Source organism: Danio rerio, chromosome 23, assembly GCF_052040795.2.
Source record: "Danio rerio strain M-AB ecotype USA chromosome 23, GRCz13ab, whole genome shotgun sequence".
NCBI lineage: Eukaryota > Metazoa > Chordata > Actinopteri > Cypriniformes > Danionidae > Danio > Danio rerio.
In genome coordinates this window covers 42,568,675-42,591,478 of record NC_141043.1, presented here as the reverse complement: position 1 = coordinate 42,591,478, position 22,804 = coordinate 42,568,675, and the positions used below count along the sequence as shown (strand labels likewise).

Genomic DNA, 22,804 nt, shown 5'->3' with positions numbered 1-22,804 from the left:
CATATTTTTATAATAAGTTACTGTAAGACTACAAATTACATTTAGACAACTATTAAAGAGTTATTTATAAGGGAAAATTGTGTGCATTTATATTTTATTGAATTTTACTTTTACCTTGCATTCTCTGTTTATTCTATGTTATATTACAATAGACCATTTCTAAGGGTGTAAACAGAAAAAAGTCTTAGCTTTTTTTAAATAAAATAAAATGTTTATCCTGCTCAGTTGTACACATATGTTGTTTTAATGTGCATTTAAATAATGTATGAGCATCTTGGCATTCTATCAAGCATTTTTTTATTAGATATTCTGAGATACGCATAAAAATTAACGGAGACATAGCCAAATTTACGAGAATGTAAAAACTCAATACAACTCGGAAGTGTTTTAGTGTTTTAAACATTTATTTAAATGTTAATATGAAAGTTTTAGTATACTGCTCTTTAAGCAGATGCATGTTGAGTTTGCTTAAACAAGATTCACATACATGTTGCCTTTAACAAAGACAAAACTGGTGAAGGCCGTTTTACATTTTTTTGCTTTAATGAAATCAAACTTGTTGCTTTCAACAATCATGAAAAAAAAACAGTGGTGAAGGCCCTTTCACCTACCTTTCACATTTTTTTAAGTAATATATTTTCTTTCTTCCAGCAGACACGAAAAAAATAATTAGATGAAGGTCCTTACCTTTCACAATTTTTTCTTTAGGGAATCAATGCGATTTTTTACATAAAATTTCACCCCCTCCCAACTTCTATTTTGAAGTGCTGCTGGGGAACTTTCGATACAGTTCATGCACTGGGCTTTACCAGGAACCTTTCCAGACATTATGAATTCCATCATTGTCTTCTCCACGGCCTTGATCTCCTCCAAAGACCACCTTCTTCGCTCGTTTTGTGAAGATCCTGAATAAAATTTAAAACATAATTAGTGAAAAAAAGACTTAAAGACCAAATAAAACTAATTCATGGTCTTCAGTGTGTCTCATTGTTTTTAAAGTTGTATACACATTTTTGCTAAAATTTAGTTGATGGCTGAAAATCTGTCATGTTTACATCACCCAGCAATAAAAGGAAAAAAATGCTTGCAATTAGTCACCATGTAAGTTTAACTAATTTTGACATCGGACCGATAACGATAAATAAAAAATTAAAAAATAGCATTTATTGGCCGATAGCGATATGGCCGCTGATATATTGTGCATCCCTCTGGACAAAATTGAAAGCCTGTAAATTGGTTTATACGCAGGTCTTCATTTGTGAGTTTTGGGTGGGCTATATTAAAAAACTGACTAATAAATTGAAAGTCACTGCATGTATTGTTCCAGTAGCAGTTAAGCTTTGGGGATTGGCTCCTTTAAATTTAGCCCATGAAAAGCTTCCAGTCACTGCCTGCTAGGTGTTAAAGATTCCCTTTGGGGGAATTTTCTTCCATGGAAACAAATGTCTGTTGCATGGATATTTCCAGCAAGCGGATGTATCTGGACCTGTGAAATTTGACAATCCTGGCCTGTACATTTCACAATTTGTCTGAAATAAAGCTGTGTAAACCTTTTCATGCAGTGATTTCCACTAAAATGTCTTGATTTTGATTCAACTTTAGAAGAAAAACAGAAAGGGCAACTTATTTCAGAAGACATTTTAAAAAACAGCTTACTTTTTGTTCTGTGCGGTTCCGGCAAGTCCTTGCTAGTCGGCTGCAGTTTTTTATGATTCTTGCCTCCTACAAACATATGAGTACAACTGAGAACATTATTCAGTAATGGCACAGAATACCTACTAAGTAAATTAGCAGTAAATGTGTAACACATGTATTTAAGAAAATATTAGCAGTCGAAACAAAACATATTTTCACTTTATCCTCAGGATATAAAAATATATAATATAGAACATATAGAATAGAAAAATAATGAAAGCAAGTAAAGGGCAAATCATAAAAGCAGTGCACAGAATGAATTTTATTCACAATTATAACAACGTCAGAAGTTTTTAAAGCACCTTTTTATTTAAGGGTGCGTTCACACCTGTGAATGGATTCAGTTGTTCTGAAACAGAGATTAAAATTGTTACATTGTTGCTCTTTGCTCTTGGAGCGGTTTGCTTTCACACTGCAAAGTTTCTAATCGGACCAAAAGAGCTAAAACAAGTCATGTGTGAGTAAACTCTCCTCACATTGGTCAGAGTGTCAGGGTTTATTTTGCAGCGTCCCGCTCAGCTGTCAGGAGAGGTGGTGGTTTGGTGGTGATTGACAGGGTGCACGCGCGATGTGTCTGAGGAGAGACACGGTGGGGAGGGGTGAGAAGGGTGCGCGACGATGCCTATTTGAGGACTGGGAGGGAGACGCGAGATTACCCGGAGATCACCCGGAGGCATCCGGAGACTCGCGAAACTTCCCGACATACTCATAATTCTCTCTTCATATAGCCGTAAGCCTATTACATATCCATAAAACACTGTGATATAACCGCGCTCGGATCGGATCGCTTTCTCACTACAATCGAACCGCTCCAGGGTTCGTTTCAATCGAGCCGAGACCACCTCACTCAAGTGATCTCGGAGCGATTACTTTGGCGTGGAACAGAGCGCGATTACCCTGTTCACATATGCCAAACGAACCGCGCTAACTGGGCAAACGAGATACGTTCCGAAACAAAAGTGTAGGTGTGAAAGCACCCTAAATCTCATTACCTTTGGATGGTTCTTGGTGTTGTCCAATCTCAGCAGACTTCTTTGATTTCTCTGAAAAACAATAGATCTCTTTTAGCACAAGATTTTTCAATAATAACTCCTAAATACCAATATCAGACCGTTGTCACAGCCACCTCCCCAACCTGAATCCCAGTACACCTGACCACAGTCCCCTAATAACTGATTAATTACACCCCTCATCAGTTTCCTTTATAAGCAATTACTCTGCACTTACCCATTGCTACTTACCTGTTATTGTCAACACATTTGTTCATTTCACTAACCAATCCTTCAAAGCTTTCAGTATGGCCACAGAAGCACTCTCGACCTCCAAACATTTATTCTGTTTCCACCCAGGTTCATCCACCATTGGCAATTTCACTCACCAGACTTTGACAGTAGCTAGTGGGTGGACGAGTGCTCATTAGAACCTATCAACAAAGCTTGAACCCAAACATTCGTTCTGCTATTATGATGTACAACACCATTGACTACCTTCTACCTTCTTCTTGTTTTATATTATGGCTGGTGCGCTCGGTCATCCCTCTGTTAGTGGCGAGACCACTCGATGCACGATGCCAGCAGTCGGCCAGCGAGTAAACTAATATAATGAATAAATATACATAGGCCTATGCGTATACATCATTTAATGCATTTAATAGGTTTGCATTCTGCACTGCGAGTCATTGGCCTGACAGTGGAAACGCGACATAATTTCAGCCTCACTGCTCAAGCTCTCGGACTATTGGCTCAGCCCGGCCCGATAAAAGCCCTGGCTCACACTAGCCCAGCAGTGGAAATGTATGGAGCTAGATTTGTTTCTTTATTATTCAATCAAAAATATTTAGTTTTAAAGTAAAATTAAGTATGTTGTAATTAAAGAATTAAAGATTTCAAATAAAAAACATGTTTATTTAAAAAACTTATGTCAATGATAATAAAATATTTTGGATTGCAAAAATAAACACTTGTCCTATTATGCAGTTACCACAATTTTCATTGCATACTCATTAATTTTGCTCTCTTTATAGTAATAAAGTAATAAAGAGTAATTGAGTCTTGAGTCTCTTGAGTCTTTATTACTCAAACAAACATATGAAGTTTGACCAAAACTAGGTAGAATGCAATCAAAAAATTAAAGATTTAAAATAATAAAAAAACATTTATTTAAAAACATTCACACTGCAAAAAATAAACTATTGCTATGTTATGCGGTTACCACCAGATTAATGCATTGTGTGCTCATTTATTTTGCTTTCGGTTTTGTTTCATTTTTTGCGAATCTAAAATTTTTGCTTTTGAGTTGAAAAGTTTTGCGAGTTGAAAACTGCAGCTCAGTGGGCGGGATCTTCTGAAACACCTTATTCTATTAGTCATCTTGATTGAGGTCACAGATTGGCCACGCCCATTACATTTTCGCGCGGTTGGAATGGACTGCCGTGCCTTCTGTGACAGGAGCGAGCTATGGCGAGCAGCAGGTCTTCTTCAAGGTAGGTTAACTGAAACTGTATAATATCTTGTGTATTACCATACATATTTCCCATCTAAATATGTTACGACTGCTAGTATTAAACTCTGTCTAGTCAGTGATATTTTTGAATTCTCTCGATAAACTAACATTAGCTGTCGGCCATCAGTACTGTACAGTTGTAAAGGGCAACGCAAGGATAGTGTATTGTGGAAAATATACATTGATGTATTATTAAAGTCAGGCTTTTTGTCTGTAGATGATGGCCAGGTGTACAGTAGGTCTGCAAACAGACTGGGATACATTCTCGGCAACCATTAATCTTCAGTTAGTTTCCAGACAAAAGCTACTGTCTCTTTGAACTGGAGCATCATATTTATTCTCCACTGTTAGAAAATGTAGTAACTCAGTGTATGTATATTTCATTACAAACGTGACAAATATTTATTTAGTATATTTTGTTTCGCATATAAATGTTAGTTCATACATTAGTTAACTTGAATTAATTATGAACAGGATATCTGTTAAGCAATAATTAATCTTTGTTAATGTTAACTAAACATATTAATGCATAAGTTAAAAAATGATGGTGAACGAGTTTGTTTAGCATAAACTTTGTTAACGTTAACTTAGTCATGTTCTATTGTATCTCCTTATATTAACAGCTTGATGTTATTAGCCAATGTTTATGGACAAATACAATAATGTATTTGTTCACTGACTAGATAACATAACTAAATAAACAACATTTATTCAGTAATACTACATTTTTGTTAACGGAAACTTATACAAATAGTAATGTTACTTAATGCAGCAAATACTGAACAACTCACATTCTTCAACAGGCATGTCATTCATGTTTGTAGACTTTTTACTAACATGATTTATCTCTAGCAAAGCATTAGTTGAGGGAATTAGGAACATTGTTGTAAAATGTGCACTACTTCAACACGCTACATTTGTAAACTGACTTACCACTAACCCAACATTATAACTGATGTGTTACTAACATCTTTGGGTTTATTACAAAGCAGTAATTAATGATTTTACTGGAGATATATATATATATATATATATATATATATATATATATATATATATATATATATATATATATATATATATATATATCAGGAACAATTATGTTAGTAAAGAATTAACGTTGGAGAGGTGCACACTTCATAATAAGCTTTCTGATTTCCCTAAAAAATGCTCAGTTACTGAGTGATAAACCATGCTAGTAAAGAGTTTACAAATGTTAGTAACACAATATACAATGTTGAAGTCGTTTTGAAAAGTAACAGGGCAGTTTGCAGGTGATCTTCGCTATATAATTTGTTTAGGCATTATTGCAAATATTTGGTCTTTAAAGGAAATGGTATAAATCAGTTGTAAAGTAAAAATGTATTTATAAAACAACAATACATAGACACGAGAGATATGTGGATTATAAATATTACATTAATCAGAACAATTTTCTCATCTGTTTCTTCAATTTATCCTTACAGGTTGATCACTCAGTCTTAGCGGGCGTAAAACATCTGCTTTGACTCCTCCGATGTCCACATCTGCGCTGACTCCACAGACGTTTACATCTGCACTGTCTTAAATCAACGAATCAACATCCACAATGATTCCACAGGCGTCTCCATCTGCATTGTCTACTTAGACATCAACATCTGCACTGACTGACCAGACATTTATTCACTAAACTCTTCAATCACCACCTGATGTGTGTTGAATTATTTTCTGGAATTGTGTCGGATTTGGACAATAGTAGATTTTGACTTTTTATAAGTGATTTTAAATATATTTTTTTATACATTTATTGTTTCCCTTTCTGGAATTTATTTTGCATTGAAGAAATATAAATGTTTTATTTTATTTTATTAATTCAGCTAAAATATTTCCCAGCTGTAGCTTTTAATAACAAAAATACTGTTACATAAATGGTATAATACACTTTACTGCAGTATAGTAAAGCACTATAGCATGTGTCTGTATAAATTATATTTTTATGTGGAAGATATGTGTAGAAGATACATTTATTTAGTAGTGCATTTGCCAACATATACGTATTTTTATACGGTATACGGTTTAAGTAATAATACAGTAGTAGTAGGGATGTTAAAAAATGCCTGTCAGCTATAATTTAACATAAAATCGTGGCAGCGACCTAAATCTACCTTTTAAAAATGAGTTTACAGTCCATCTCATGTATATATATATTACGTTTTCACGTGATTGTACTGGACTCCTTTAGTGACCAGAGCGAGCAACAGGTCTTCTTCAAGGTAAGTATAATAACTTGTATATTACCATCCACATTTTCCTAAACTCTGTCTAATCAGTGATATTGATGAATACTCTCGATTGACTAACATTAGATGAAATATGTGCAAGATATATATATATATATATTAGAGATATAAGATATATATATATATATAGATATATATATATATATATATATATATATATATATATATATATATATATATATATATATATATATATATTTATTTATATATATATATATATATATATATATATATATATATATATATATATATATATATATATATTTATATATATATATATATATATATATATATATATATAAAAATAAAACAATACATGTGTTCAAAAGTATGTGCACAGCTGAGACGTGCACAACTGTGTTCTCCATCGCATCTGCATCCAGATTATATTGGTGGACTTCCAGCTAATCTGACTAGACAGAGTTTAATACTAGCAGTCGTAACATATTTAGATGGGAAATATGTATGGTAATACACAAGATATTATACAGTTTCAGTTAACCTACCTTGAAGAAGACCTGCTGCTCGCCATAGCTCGCTCCTGTCACAGAAGGCACGGCAGTCCATTCCAACCGCGCGAAAATGTAATGGGCGTGGCCAATCTGTGACCTCAATCAAGATGACTAATAGAATAAGGTGTTTCAGAAGATCCCGCCCACTGAGCTGCAGTTTTCAACTCGCAAAACTTTTCAACTCAAAAGCAAAAATTTTAGATTCGCAAAAAATGAAACAAAACCGAAAGCAAAATAAATGAGCACACAATGCATTAATCTGGTGGTAACCGCATAACATAGCAATAGTTTATTTTTTGCAGTGTGAATTTTTTTAAATAAATGTTTTTTTATTATTTTAAATCTTTAATTTTTTAATTGCATTCTACCTAGTTTTGGTCAAACTTCATATGTTTGTTTGAGTAATAAAGACACAAATTTAACCCCGGCATTCAAGGGTTCAAAACTTTTCAACTCACAAGCAAAATCTTTCAACCTGCAAGCAAAGATTCTAGATGTGCAATAAAAGACAGCAGAAAAGAGAGCAAAATTAATGAGTATGCAATGAAAATTGTGGTAACTGCATAATAGGACAAGTGTTTATTTTTGCAATCCAAAATATTTTATTATCATTGGCCAATTTTTTTAAATTAAACAAGTTTTTTATTTGAAATCTTTAATTCTTTAATTACAACATACTTAATTTTACTTTAAAACTAAATATTTTTGATTGAATAATAAAAAAACAAATCTAGCTCCATAGAAATGCGGCTAATGACTTGTGATGGCTTTGGAGAGTTTAGATGTTGAAAAATACAGTTCTATGAATCACTAGTGGCTGCTTACCTTTGTCTCTTCTTTAGCACAAGCTGTCACCTCATCCACTGCAAATTCTGTCACAGATGACAGGAATGTTATTCAGGTTGACAATGAACAATGCCAATATGGCTGTTCATACTAAAGTAAAACATTCATTTCAGTAAAACTTCAATACATTTTTGGTTTGTTTCCTTGTACTAGTTACAGTTCTAAAACCCTTAAAATAAATATCACTATAGGATAACAAATCCAGAAGACTTAGCAAAAGCCTTATCAACAACACACAGAACACTTAAAAAATAATGTCTATGTTTAGTTAACCATTAAAATAATGCACGATTATGCTGGATATTTCTTTTATTTAAAGGTTGTGCTCTCACAAAGTTAAACTCAGGTTAGTCTGGCTCAAAAAGTGGAGTATGATTCTTATATGTAAGGATTATTTTGAGTACTAGCTAACAAGACAATTCATGATCTTAACGTTACCTGTGCATCCAGAGTATTTGTCACTTTTATCGTCCTGCAAGCACAAGTGTGATAATCAGTCAAACATAATGCTCTAACATTACCTTATACTGTCATTACAACTGCAATACTGTAGTATAATTTGACAATAATTAAATATTTAACACTGTGAAATAAGACTAGACATATTCATGACATTTGACTGAAAATTAGCATTTTTTTTATCTAGAAAACTCCCTTATAAAAACTAGAAATATTGTACTGAATTAATTTAAATTGTCTCTTGCATTACTGAAGAACAACATTCCTATTTTTGTGGATAAAAGTAAATAGATTTTGCCTGGCCAGAGGCCTGCTGCACGTGCAGGCCGCTAACGTTAACAATAACAACAATGATCAAAACATCTTGGTAAAAATATGCAGTCTGGCAAGAACATGAATTCAAACAATATTTCAAAAGTAAACGAAGATTATACGTAAATGTACGCAAATACAGTAAACGTTTAATGTACAGTTAAATTGCAAAATCTCTTAGCAATTCCAACGTTTGGCTTAAAACGCGATCGTAAGAATCTAAACTTTAACGTTACAGTTAAAGTTACCCGAACTAATATTATTGTCAGTTTGATACATTAATCTGTACTTTCTGCAAAGCAGCTTCGAGATTATGCCGATTATCAAAAGCGCTTGAGACATAAAATAACGCGATTTTTATGATATAATATAGTTGCAAACAATACATAAACATAAACATTCGAATATATTGAAGTGATCGTACAAATCATAAACTTACCTGTCCTTCAGACATGTTGACGTCTTCGCGCCTTTACTCACAGCATCCTCTCTGACCCTGTCCTGCTGTGTCGCAGGTGTGTGTGTGTGGGGGGGAGGGGATGGTCGCGGTGGGGACGCAAAATCTCCGGTCACGTGTAATGTCACACTCCCGCGCTGCTTTAGCGCGGGTCGCCGACTGAACCGCAGTCTGGCGCATGCATACACAGCGGACAGCAGCACTGACAGCTCTAATGTGTCAGTCGAACTTTTACTCGAAATTATTCAGCTTATTACCCGAACATATTTGCTCTAACTAAATAAATGCATTATGGTTAAAGGGAATTTTAATAGCTTAACGAAAAAAAGTTAGGCTATAATTAAGATACAAAGAACCCCCTTATTATTAAATGCTGTATTCTGACAACATAAATAAATGGATCCCATTTAGAACTTTTAAAGAATTCACAAAAAAAAATTCATTAACTATTACAAACACTTGTAATAAATAAAGGCATTCAATCCTGCTGTCAGGGTGTAAATAATACAACATGTGTATTATGTTTCCATTCATTCATTCATGTTTAGTCCCTGATTGGGGTCGCCATAGCGGAATAAACTGCCATTATGTGTCCATTATGTTTTATTATAATACCAACATTTGGTAATTTAACATTTTGGACCACATAAATGTATTAGATGTGATGTATTGGCCATGCACACCTACATACATCCATTACTTTATTATTAAAAGGGAATAAACTACTGTTTATTGCAACTTATCTGAACATCATTATCAAAACTCTTTAATATGTCCAGTCAATTTAATATGAGCATGTAATACCATCTAACTACATCTTTATGGTATTCTTTAAGGCAAACAGGCCTAAATAAATGCAAGGCCCTTAAAATGGTTTGTTCATCTTCAACTACTGATACCAGCACATCACAGGCCTATCTAATAGAAAGTGTGGCAAAATGAAATGGTTTGTGGGAATATTCCTGAGCAGGTATAATAGCTTACGTGATGGTAGCTCCAGAGAGCCTCACAGCACCTACACTGCTCTTAAAGAGAGTCTAGCAGCAGAGCGAGTGAAGCAAGAGTGTGGAGGGGTTGTTGCTGGATCAGATACGTTTGTGGCCGGAAGTTAACGAATATGATTTATATTATCTATTAAATTACCCAATAAATAGTATTTCATTAATGTCTACAACCACCCTAACCGTCACAGTACTGTAAAAATATAAATTATTGTTATACAGTGTCATAAAAAAAGCTTCTGCATTGATGTGTATTTGCTTGTATGCCTTGTATCCTATCTACACTTTACTGTGTGGAGGGAGAGAGCTGACATCTAAAGATGGCCTCATACTGTAGGTCCATGAACCTGATTCTTCCTGCTAGTTTCAAATTATTTCAACACAACACCAGAAGTAACTGAAGTTGTTTACTGTTATTATTGTGTTATTAAAATGCACAGTTTACTTAGATACTTAGAAGTGATTGAAATGAAAGGTGTAAAACAGAACAGAAAGTGATTCAGAGCTGTTGTTCTCCTTGATGTCCTGAGAAACAGTCTGTATTAATTTTGAAGCTCATTAACGGCATCCTTAAAATAAAAGCAAACTATCTCTCTTTTCACACTTAGTTGTAATGTTCTAGACAAGGTCTGAAACCATGTCAGCACTTCTGTTGCTACTGCCTTCTCTTAAGCTACAGTAGATCCACCTTTAGGATGGCATAAAAGTGTCTTCCATAATTTAATACTCCCATAATTCTTGAAAGAATATACAGAAATCCTTAACTTAGAAATAAAATGTTTTATGTATGTAAATCTACTGTACATGTAAATTCCCATAGACTATTGTGATAAAGAGACATTGTTCATTATTTCCAGGATTTATGTAACCCTTGTGAGGGTAAAAAACCATAACGATTTGGTCCCTGTAGACATTTAACATTTGGAATCACAGAAGTCAATGTGCTGCTCTGTTTATGGCAGAAGCCCATCATGTCCAGGCACCTGATGTAAGAAGTACTGGCCCTCTTGAAGCAGATGCTATATCCATTAACAGCTCTGCTAAAAGGACTAAGCTAAAACTTGTGTACTGTGATGACCGGTCCTGCACTTTGGCCTTTTTGCTGCTCCTTGTGTAACGCAGACACTATAGCATGCTTGAATCAGCCATTGCCCCTATACTTGCTCATTCCCTATAGCAGCCCTGTCTTGATGCTGGAACAGGTTTTTAAACTTTATTCAGATCTATTTATTTCACATTGTTCACATGCTTAAACTTCACAAAGACAGATGTAGCCTACTGTAGCCGACCAATTCAACCTAACAGTAGGTCAAAACTTAATTTTTTGACCCATGTTTATTAGTAACATGGTTCAGCCGGGCCAGGTATATTCTGTTTATGTTCTGTGTTCTCGCATCATTCATTCTTCCAAGCTAACCTGGCTATAGGTCTCCATAAGGACACAAGTCTGTTCTCTGTGTTCTCATTTACAGTCAATAGTGATTTTCTTATTAAAGTCTGAAGGAAGAAATAAACCCTGTGTTTATTTTAATAAAATGTAGGCTAATCTAGGCAAAGCCAAACTTTAGTTTTTTAAATATAGATGCATACAGTAATACCATTGCATATGAACTGAGTATTACAATAAACCACACTAAAATATTTTAACCTTAACTGGTAATGTATTAATGCAAGAGTGAAATACTGGCTATGCTCCTTTTGATTTATTTATCAATAATGGATATGTATATCCTGAACACATAATGGATATTTGGAATCTGTTGTTAGATCTACAATAAATTGCATAAAGAGCATAATTTTTTAACATATCTAATATATTCTAATCAGTTGATGCCTTGTAATGTAATGTATTAAATAGTTTTTATGCTGGTCCATCAACAGTTAATGTAATAATTGAAGACAAGTAAGGGGGCGCTATAGAGTGGAGACAAAGTGACACACTTTTCCAGAACAATGACGTGGTGGGGACTGCAATATTCTGTGTGACCCCCAGGGGCGCATAGATACACAGTCACACAGAATATTCTCTTGAAAATGATCCCCAAGAGGACATTAGAGAAAATGCATGGGGTGTGTCCTAACACTATTTGGGAGGGGTTAGTGAGGCTTTGCCCGTGGGGACCTCAATTTAGGTCCCCACGGTGACATGAGTCCCCATGAGGCTGTGTGCAGTCAGGTTTAAGTCCCCACCGGGATATAAAAACAAGAACACACACACACACACACACACACACACACACACACACACAAACACACAAACACACACTGTAACCAGGGGAAGTTACACTGACAACAAAGGTGAGGATCCACATGCAGGTTTATTAGCGAGGTAAGGCCAGCAATGGTCAACACAAGGGCAAAAATATATATCCAGACTATCCAGAATCGTAGTCAATAGGCAGGCAGATGGTCAGAGGCAGGCAGCAAACAGGATTAAACAAATAAACAAGGCAAAGATCAAAACACGGTAAAGCAAGACAAAGAAAACGTGTTTTAATGTCACTAGAACAGATAACAAGACTCAGCAATGAGTGTCTCAAAGTGAGCTGGATATATCTGTGCAATCAGTACTTGAGCAGCATCAGCTGTGTGTATGCAATCAGTCAGGATCTGGAACTGGTTGTGTGCGAGGAGCATAATCTTGTAGTCCAGGGATTTTTAACCGGTGGGCCGTAGCCCAGTGGGTCTCAGCGATCCTGCAGGTGGGCCGTCACTGTATTTAAAAAATTTTTTGTTTATTTTTAATGTTATGATAAATAAATAAATAGTAGTGAGTCCAATTCAAAGCAGCAGCTTTTTTTGTCAGCTTTGTCCTGTACAGCTTTATTTATTAAGAAAAGTCCCAAATACTCTGCAGTTGTATACAATTATTCTATACTTAATTTTAAACTCTATATGCTCTATATGTATATCTTTTTTTTATAAACGTTGTAGAAAAATAAGATGATAATAATAGTTTAAAAAACAGAAATGTTTTGCTAATAAATAAAGGTTTAAAATAATTTTCTCTAGTCAATCAGTTTAAGAAAAAAATGTCAGACGTGGGCCTTCAAAATATTTTTGGAAAATGACGTGGGCCTCGAAGTGAAAAAGGTTGAGAACCCCTGTTGTACACACACACACACACACACACACACACAATCTTGCATAGTGAGTACACAAACAGTATTACAGGTTTTTGAATTCAATTAAAATGACATTTTTTAACCTAACTGTTGTGTTTGTCCATATTTGACCCAGCGCTGCGTTAATGCAACACAGCAATTTCTAAGAGTGTGGGATACATATCAATAATGAATATTGAATAATGGAAATAGCCAAAAGGCATATTTACTCCAAACTCACTTTCATGTCGGTCTCCATCTGCTATGAAGTTTGCATTTTTCACCTTACAATCAATTCAAGTTGGATAAAATCAAGAGCTTTTAAAGATTGTCTTCCGGCAAAATATCATTTTAGACATTATGGAAGTAAAATGTTTTGCAAATTGCAGTTCACATCGACTCCAGCATGCATAACGTATTACGCTAAAGTACATAAGTTAATTAACTGTTTGAAAAAACAAGCCACAGAAATCCACTTCACCATTATGGCAGTGTTTATGAGTGCTTGTATTACATTAAGTATGGTTTTACATTGCTAATGAGCGACTACAGGATCTGTCTCACCACACTGAAGGCTGTAGTTTAGTGTTATTAGAGAGACGAGTGATCAATACGCATGCAGACGACATGTCTCTGGGAATGTTTGGGAACATCAGCATACCTTCAGTTTATATTGTCAACTGTTAGGAGTAAATGATCATATAGAAACCACGAGGACTAAAAAACTGTTTGATTAAACAGATGTTGCAAACAATGTGACACATTTTAGACGAATGATATCACGTTTGTTTTTCTTTTCTCAGAGAGACACACAGTAATTAATTGAACATTAGCTTAGTGTGTGTTTATTTATTGTGTATATGCACACTGATGTTGACATAAAAAAAGCTATATTTTTATTTCATGAATAAACTTCCAGAAAATGTGCACTATAATTTTTCACTCTTAATGACCCGTTTATGATGATAATAATAATAATAATAAATGAGAATATTTGGTTGATCTGCTCATGATATTCTTATAGTATTCTTAAGTACACTCACGGGTCACTTTATTAGGTACACCTGTCCAACTGCTGGTTAACAAAAATTTCTAATCAGCCAATCACATGGCAGCAACTCATTTGCAGCATTTAGGCATGTAGACATGGTCAAGAGGATCTGCTGCATTTCAAATCGAGCATCAGAATGAGCATCCCTGAACGCACAACATGTCCAACCTTAAGGCAGATGGGCTACAGCAGCAGAAGACCACACCGGGTGCCACTCCTGTCAGCTAAAAACAGAAAACTGAGGCTATAATTCACACAGGCTCACCAAAATTGGACAATAGAGGATTGAAAAAACATTGCCTGCTCTAATGAGTCTCGATTTCTGCTGCGACATTCGGATGGTAGAGTCAGAATTTGGCGTCAGCAACATAAAAGCATGGAGCTTAGCCGGCAGCTAGCTCTCTGCAACTCTCACACTGAAGCTAAGCAGGGCTGCGCCCGGTCAGCTAGGTTGCTGCCGGAAGTGGTGTTAGTGAGGCCAGCAGGGGGTGCCCAACCTGCGGTCTGTGTGGGTTCTAATGCCCCAGTATAGTGACGGGGACGCTATACTGCTCAATGAGCGCTGTCTTTCGGATGAGACGTTAAACCATGGTCCTGACTTTCTGTGGTCATTAAAAATCCCAGCATGTCCTTCGAAAAAGAGTAGGGGTTTAACCCCAGCATCCTGGCCAAATCTGCCCACTGGCCTCTGTCCATCATGGCCTTTTAACCATCCCCATATTCCAATTGGCTTCATCACAGTCTCCTCTCCACCAATCAGCTGGTGTGTGGTGTGCGGTCTGGCGCAAAATGGCTGCCGTCGCGTCATCCAGGTGGATGCTGCACACTGGTGGTGGATGAGGAGATTCCCCCCATTGTGTAAAGCGCTTTGAGTGCCCAGAAAAGAGCTATATAAATGTAAGGAATGATTATTTTATTATTACTATTATTATTATTGGGGATCAATCCTGCATTCTGCCCTGTATCAACGAATCAGGCTGGTCGTGGTGGTGTAATGGGTGTGGACTTTGGGCCCATTAATACCAATTGAGCATCGTGTCACTGCCACAGCCCACCTAGTATTGTTGCTGACCATGTCCATCGTGTCTGTCACACAACCAGCAATCGCTTTCCAGAGATCGCTGGTTCTCACACGAACTTCAAGACTACACTTCCGCATTTCCCAGGAATACATTTTCATACATGCACTGCTCCCAGACACCCATGCTCATTCATCTAGCTTGATTGCACACACCAGCTGAACCTTGTCATAGTCTGATATCACACCACTTATAAGCCACTCATGAACCCTTCCAGTTTGCTGAGTCTTGTTTACTGTTAAGTGACATTACAACGCGTTTCTCCCTGTCTTGTTTCTCCGTGTTTGAACCTAGCTTTGTATCCTTGTTATCCTGTTTAGCCGCCAGCCTTTCGACCTATTGCCTGTACCTTGATAACGATTCTGGATTGTCTACATATATCTGTTTGCACCTGAATTGACCATCGCTTGCCTGACTTTGAATAAACCTGCATTTGGATCCTACCTTCTGTTGTCAGTGTCACTCCCCGTGGTTACAGTGTCAATAATAATATCAGTTAAATGTGACCGCAACAACATAAAAAATATGTATAATAATAATAATAATAATAACAACAACAACAATAACTGAATTCCTCATGTTGTATTCTGTATATAAAACCGGCACAAGAGTTTGGCTCAACAACAGTGATTCAACATGTTAATGTGAACAGTTCAAGAGCATATTTGAAATCTCCAAAAGGTTAACTAATGCCGACACACCATCAGCACATCACAGGCACTTTCCATCTTGCCAAACTCTCTCGCTGCCTTGAACTGTGCGCTCAAATCATAAAATGAGACTGAAAATGCCAAGCTCATTACAGACACGCAGGAGCGCAGATCATGATATCTCTGTTCATCGGGCTCTCAGTGTCCTCTCCTAAACACAGCCTTAATGACACGATTAGCAGGCGATACGGACACTTTCACATAAACAGCAGTGTCTCCATCTACAGAATTGAGGAACAAACTGCTAAAAGCCAAGCAGAAAGCAGTGATATTGGGTAGACCTGTGCAATATACACTCACCGGCCACATTATTAGGTACTCCTGTCCAACTGCTTGTTAATGCAAATATCTAATCAGCCAATCACATGGCAGCAACTCAATGCATTTAGGCATATAGACATGGTCAAGACGATCTGCTGCAGTTTAAACTGAGCATAAGAATGGGGAATAAAAGTGATTTAAGAGACTTTGAATGTGGCATGGTTGTTGGTGCCAGATGGGCTGGTCTGAGTATTTCAAAAACTGCTGATCTATTCTACTGGGATTTTCATGCACAACCATCTCTAGGATTTACAGAGAATGGTCAGAAAACGAGAAAATATTCAGTGAGCGGCAGTTCTCTGACTCTCATTGACAGGTGAAAAGTCGATATACCTGCTTACACTGCAGACACGAGAATACATATCCGATTCATCGGAGATAAATTTACACATAAAAACAAGGCCTGAACCTGCTTTGAGTGAATCGGAATCCATGTGATTTGATCCTGCTTACACGTACATGGGCCATATCCGATCTGTGCCACATGGGAGAAAAAAAAATCGGAATTGAGTCACTTGAACAGTGCAGTGTAAATGAGGCCAAAATCAAAGAATTTTTTTAATGCACACTAGAATTTGTTCAGTTAAAGGGTAGTTTATGCGCATCTTTGTCTCAGTTATGCATGTTTTTTATGTGCATTTTCGAAATTGATGGGCATCTTGGCGTTTCCATCAACCAGTTTTTTTAAAATGCGTATATTCAAAATGCGCTTACAAACAGGTGGATGGAAACGTAGCCGTCACGATCACCAGTGATCTAAACTCTAGATCGCTGGAAAACATGCACAAGCGCTGACAGACTACAAATTTGCCATTTTATGGACATCCCGATACATGCACTCCGCTCACACACGTTCCTGATCCTGACTGATTGCATACACACCACCAGAGGATAGTCAAGGACTGATGACACACACTATTTAAGCAGCGCAAACACTTACTCTACTCGCAGAGTCTTGTTTACTGTTTATTGACATTACAACGCGTTTCCTTTGTCTTGCTTTGCCGTGTTTTTAATCCTTGGCTCCTTTATTTGTTTACTCCTGTTTGCTGCCTGCCTTGTGAACATCCGCCTCTTACTTTGACTACGACTCTGGATTGCCCTTATATATCTGTTTGCTCCTGTGTTGATCATTGCTTGCCTCACCATCCTGTCAATAAAACCCTGCGTTCAGTCAGTGCCAGTGATGTATTGGTTAGTGCATCTACACATGTACTCCGTTGGTCACGGCAACCCAAGTTCGATTTCGCCTCGTGGTCTTATGCCGATCCTTTCCCTCTCTCTGCTCCCCATGCTTTCCTGTCAATTCTTTCTACTGTCCTATTTAAAAGGTGAAAACCCTGGGGGAAAAAAATAATAAAAAATAATAAATAAATCAATAAAATAAAACTCTGCGTTTGGATCCTCATCTCCGTTGTCAGTCACATTCCCTTGTTACAGTCGCTAATGAGACTATCCTGGTAAAAATAAGGACAAATAAAGAGAAGAGAAATAAAAAATAAATTATTTAGAGACTTTTATATATTTAAACAATGATAAAAAAATATCGCTGTTGATAATAAAATAATATTATAATTTATATTTATTTTAATAATATCATTCCTTAATATTACAATGAATAATAACAATAAACAATAATAATAATCAAATAATTAATAAACAATAATAACAATCAATTAAACAACAACAATAATAATCATGACCATATTAATAATAAAAATAATAATAATAATAATAATAATATTAAAAATAAAATACATATTAATAATAATAATAATAAACAATAATAACAAAATAATCATTATCATTATTAAAACTAAATAAACATTAATAATGACAACAACAATAATAATAATAATCATCATCATGTATTGCTTCATTTGCATTTAAAATGAGGCCTGTGTTTGTTCACTCCAGCCACAGAAGGTGTCAAAATGCTGTCTGAATAGGTGTTAGTAAAACTCCAAATCTGAAACAGACTCGTGTAGCTTAATTCACTCCAAATCAAACATACTTCAGCTCGGTCCATCTGCCGGCACAGTCGTCCATTGTAATTGTAAATAGGCAATCAGCATGGCACAATGAATCCCATGTCTAGGTGCTTGTTCAAACAGAACCGACTGGTGTTGAAAAGTCAAAGACCAAAACTCCTCAAAATTGAATTTCCAGCTCAGACAAACAGGCATGGCAGATTTATTGTAATACAATTCATAAGTGCTGAGGAAAACACAGTTCACGCTGACAGCCTTCGAGCATAATTTGGATGGCATAAATATGAGTATAAAGCACAGTGTATTCTGTAAAAGACTTATTTGCAAGTTAAATTCACGTTTACATGCGTGACTGCAATTGTTTGAAATTTGAGAACGTAAACAACAGGACTCAATAAATACACAATGGTTTTTAAAATTAGTTTTTTAGGAAAATACTATTTAGTTTTTGGACTTAATTCAGCAAGCAGCACATTGAATTAAACATGAAATTTTTAAGTAAAAAGACTACATACTTCTCATACCGCTGGAAGTCAAAAAGATAAGCCCTGCTGTAAATGTTTTTCTTTTTCAATTATTTCCCAAATGATGATTAACAGAGCAAGTACATTCCCAGAGTATTTCTTATAATATTTTTTCTTCTGGGGAAAGTCTTATTTGTTTAATTTCGGCTAGAATAAAATCCGTTTTTAACTTATTAAATCCATTTTAAGGTCAATATTATTAGCCCCCTTAAGCAATGTTTATTTTTTGATAGTCCACCGAACATCTATCGTTATACAATGATTTGTCTAATTACCCTAACTTAATTAACCTAGTTAAGCCTTGAAATGTCACTTTGAGCTAAATACTAATATCTTAAAAACATATCTAGTCAAATATTATGTACTGTCATCATGAAAAAAGATCAGAAAAGAAATCAGTTATTAGAAATGAGTTATTAAACTTTTATGTTTAGAAATGTGTTGAAATCTTCTTTCCGTTAAACAGTTAATAGGGAAAATATAATCAAGGGGGCTAATAATTCAGGAGGGCTAATATTTACGATATTTGTAATTATTTATATATATATATATATATATATATATATATATATATATATATATATATATATATATATATATATATATATATATATATATATATATATATATATATAAAAGAATAATCACAGTGTGAGAAGCAAAAAAAAAAAAATAAAAAATAGAAGTACCGAACAACCTTAAAGGTGCAGTAGGTGATCTGCCAGAATGCTAGCATTAGCATAATAGCTTAGAAATTTTACAACCCTCCCCTGCCGTCCAAAGCCACGCCTCCTGAAGTCATGAACACGCGCACTAGATTAGATATAACACTCGATCATGTCATTCACCAGTTAGAAAACTCTATAGAGACACACACTTGATCAAGCATAGTTGTTGACAGGCCAGCGGGTGCTGGAATTATATTTCCCCAAAACTGTGACACAGGCTGTCCATGTTCAAAAATGAACTAATGTGTGAATTTAAATTAAATTTCACCTCAGTAAAGCTGGTTAAGCGGAAGAGCACAATTACTTATGTTTCGTTCATAAACTAAATGAAAATTAGATCAGAATAAAGCAGTGCTAAAAACAAAAATATATTTTTACACATTATACTATGTTACCAAGACAACGAGTGACTTTTCATTTTCAGTTGTGCTCGCTGATCCTCGTACATCGCTTGTTTTCAGCTTCTTTTTTACTTGAAAAACTAAACGAATGTTCAGGTCTGTTTAACCGACTATTTTATCGATGCTGTAAAAGGTACTCTATGAACTTGAAAATAGATAATCTTTTGCCGGATGCTTTCAATGGCTGAACAACACTACCGTGCATATAAACCCATTCATAAACAAGAACACAGTCTACATCAGCTTTGAGTGGCTAAAATAGTTTAAAACATACCTGTCTAAAAGAAATACTTCAGCCGTGGTGTCATCCTTCAGATCCTTGTTTTGAACTGGATAATGTCATTGTCCTCTAGTGTGCAAAAGTAAATCCAATATTGATTCAGGGTTAAGAAAAGTTTTGAACAATCTTTCTTTTCAGGCATACCAGGCCATGTTGGTCTTTCAGAAAGAAATTAAGGTTGATGCAGAGTTTGCCAATGATTTCTCTCTGTCAGCGGTAGACTTTTATCTTGCGCTTGTTTAAAAAACCCTTGGTTGGGTTTATGAAAGAGTTTATTAAGAGGCCAATCACACCGTGAAGTATATTGAAGTATATTGATCGCAAGTGCTCAGATTGTGATTATATCTCGGTTTTGTTCTGTTTATATGTGATTTCAATTATTGGTGGCTTGAAACAGATGGAAATATGATTGCTATTAGTATGACTACTATGGCGATGGTTTAAATGGAGCGTTGCTCATAATATCGAGAAGAAAAAGACAGCTGGGAAACATAACCTGCTTTGCATTTTTGTAGGAAACAAAGTTTAGATCTTTTTAGGGTAAGAGATGTATGAGTTATCCGCTTGTTAAGTGGTGATGTGTTGATGAAGTATGTAATACTGTTTCCGGGTTCAAGCCGCCACTCATTTGAGTTGAGAAATTATTTGTTGATGCTCACTTTTTATTCATATCACACATTAAAGTTAATTTTATATAAAGTCATAGTGTACACAACAATCTCTGGGCTTGCTGTATTACAAATACCAACATTTTAACAATTTATAAAAAAAATGAATCACTTTCTGGCCATTGGATATTAGGCATGGATGCGATCGTGATTTTTAAAAGTATTAAATCGCTTTGTAAACGTTTATAATTACCACTTCATGAGTCTCCCCATACATTTGAATAGAGCTCTTGGACCCGGAAGCCAATTCGCGTGACGTCACACTTAACAAGCAGATTGCTGTTGGACTATCACTAAATGTGTCAGTAAAATCAAAACAAAACCAACTTATATCCACTCCTTTTAGGATACTGGGTGTCAGACTTGCACAATCCATATGCACAACGCTTTGGCTTGTTTCCCTCGCTCGAAAGCTTGACAGGCCTCCTGCGCGTAGCTACGGTTCCTAAGCCACGATTGGTGTGTGGCAGTTTTCAGATCCACACCCACCTCAAATTTTATCAGTCACTATGTTTTTATTAGACTTTTTTGTAATATTTTACTTAAAACCACTTAAACTCCGCGGACCCGGTACTGGGTCCGTGACGTCATCGACTTTCGCTTTTAGATTTAAAGGGCTAGCATTGCACCAGATCCCCGTAAGTGGTGTCGTTTGAAAGTGTAGAATCTATATTTTATGCACATATGCATCACTTTGGTTTTTATTCTACTGTATAAAAGTTATTTACACTTAAATACACAGTATTTTGAATACCCAAGCTAGGTATTTTACATTGGTTCATTTTCATATTTTTTTATATGACACATGTACAAGTTATAGCTCAAATGAAAGCCCTTGCCGGTGGTCATTCAGTTCTAGCATTCTGTTTACTGAATTATATTCATATGTCAAACAGTTGCCGAATGAATCGCGGTGTTTCCATGGCGCAGAAATGTAAACAATACATTCATGATCAATAAGCAGCCCCAGATAGCACAGACAGCTGTCATCTCTTACCTTATGCTGTGCCCTTCAGGGCCATTCTCCTCTGTTTTAGAGGTGATGTGCATAAGTAATCCTTTTATATGTCTGATGTGGTCCAGACACAGTGAATTATGTTTGATCAAACAAAAGAACAGTGAAATATGTAAACAAGGATCGGTCTCTGTGGCTTGTACAGCACCTCTCATCAGCTGGAATGCAATAACTTTTGCATAGATTATGGTAGAGACCTTTTTTTTTCCTATGGTTACAGACATGAGCAGGAACCACAAAAATTAATTACAGCACGCTAGACCACACAGAACCTAAAAGGTACACTTTCAAATTTGAGTTTATAAAAAAAATACAAAAAGCGGCTTTTTTTTTAGGTGTTTATTATAACACAGATGACATATACAGTTATTTTAAACACTTTCAATAGTTTTTTTTTTTGAAAATTCAAAGGGTTTTCTTTAAAATGATACCAAATTTTGGCATTTACACCTCTGTATGTGGATTGGGGAAGCTTTTAAATTTGGTTAGGCAAAATCCAGGCGAAAATCCCAAAATAGCAGCAGAGTTTAAGTGGTTAAAAAAAGTTTTAAAAGGGGGTTTTGTGGGCCAAAAAAACTGGTTTGTTACCTGAGGGCAACACAATGCCATAGAGGGGTAATTGCTTTAGGCTCAAGCCACTTAAATTTGTAAGAAATTAACAAGTTATCTTAACTCCTTCATGTTGGCCCAACAGAAATTGATTGTGTAAACCCAGTCTATAGCGAAACCAGATCCTTGAACCAACTGGTTCAGACACTATGAGAAAGGATCCTGCAATAGACATTAAGGGAAACCTGTTGTTTCATGACCTTGAAAGAATACAAACCCACGACAGGAATCCAGAAAGAGCCCACTAAGGGCACTTTATT

The 22,804-nt window shown here is 35.7% G+C and overlaps 1 protein-coding gene across 3 annotated transcripts; it reads right to left on the bottom strand.

The window, feature by feature from the left end:
- Positions 1 to 383: 383 nt before the first annotated feature.
- Positions 384 to 9,097, bottom strand: LOC147831359 (uncharacterized). 3 transcript variants are annotated; one of them, XM_087307828.1, is made up of 6 exons: positions 9,045 to 9,097; positions 8,273 to 8,306; positions 7,814 to 7,860; positions 2,688 to 2,738; positions 1,657 to 1,722; positions 384 to 905 (listed from the first exon to the last, which is right to left on the bottom strand). In XM_087307828.1, the coding sequence occupies exons 1-6, from the start codon at positions 9,057 to 9,059 to the stop codon at positions 840 to 842; spliced, it is 279 nt and encodes a 92-aa protein (XP_087163954.1). In that variant the 5' UTR covers positions 9,060 to 9,097; the 3' UTR covers positions 384 to 839. The 3 variants fall into 3 exon arrangements, with proteins under 3 accessions (XP_087163954.1, XP_087163955.1, XP_087163953.1); XM_087307829.1 differs by lacking the exon at positions 2,688 to 2,738; XM_087307827.1 differs by lacking the exon at positions 384 to 905 and having other exon boundaries at positions 1,657 to 2,504; positions 2,616 to 2,738.
- Positions 9,098 to 22,804: the final 13,707 nt, after the last annotated feature.

Excerpts from the sequence above, each read along its gene's own strand:
- LOC147831359 (XM_087307827.1), bottom strand. Across the intron at positions 7,861-8,272 it reads CAAATACTCTGGATGCACAG|AATTTGCAGTGGATGAGGTG; the intron begins GTAACGTTAAGA and ends CATCTGTGACAG. Across the intron at positions 2,505-2,615 it reads TCGTTTGCCCAGTTAGCGCG|CGGTTCGATTGTAGTGAGAA; the intron begins GTTCGTTTGGCA and ends CGAACCCTGGAG.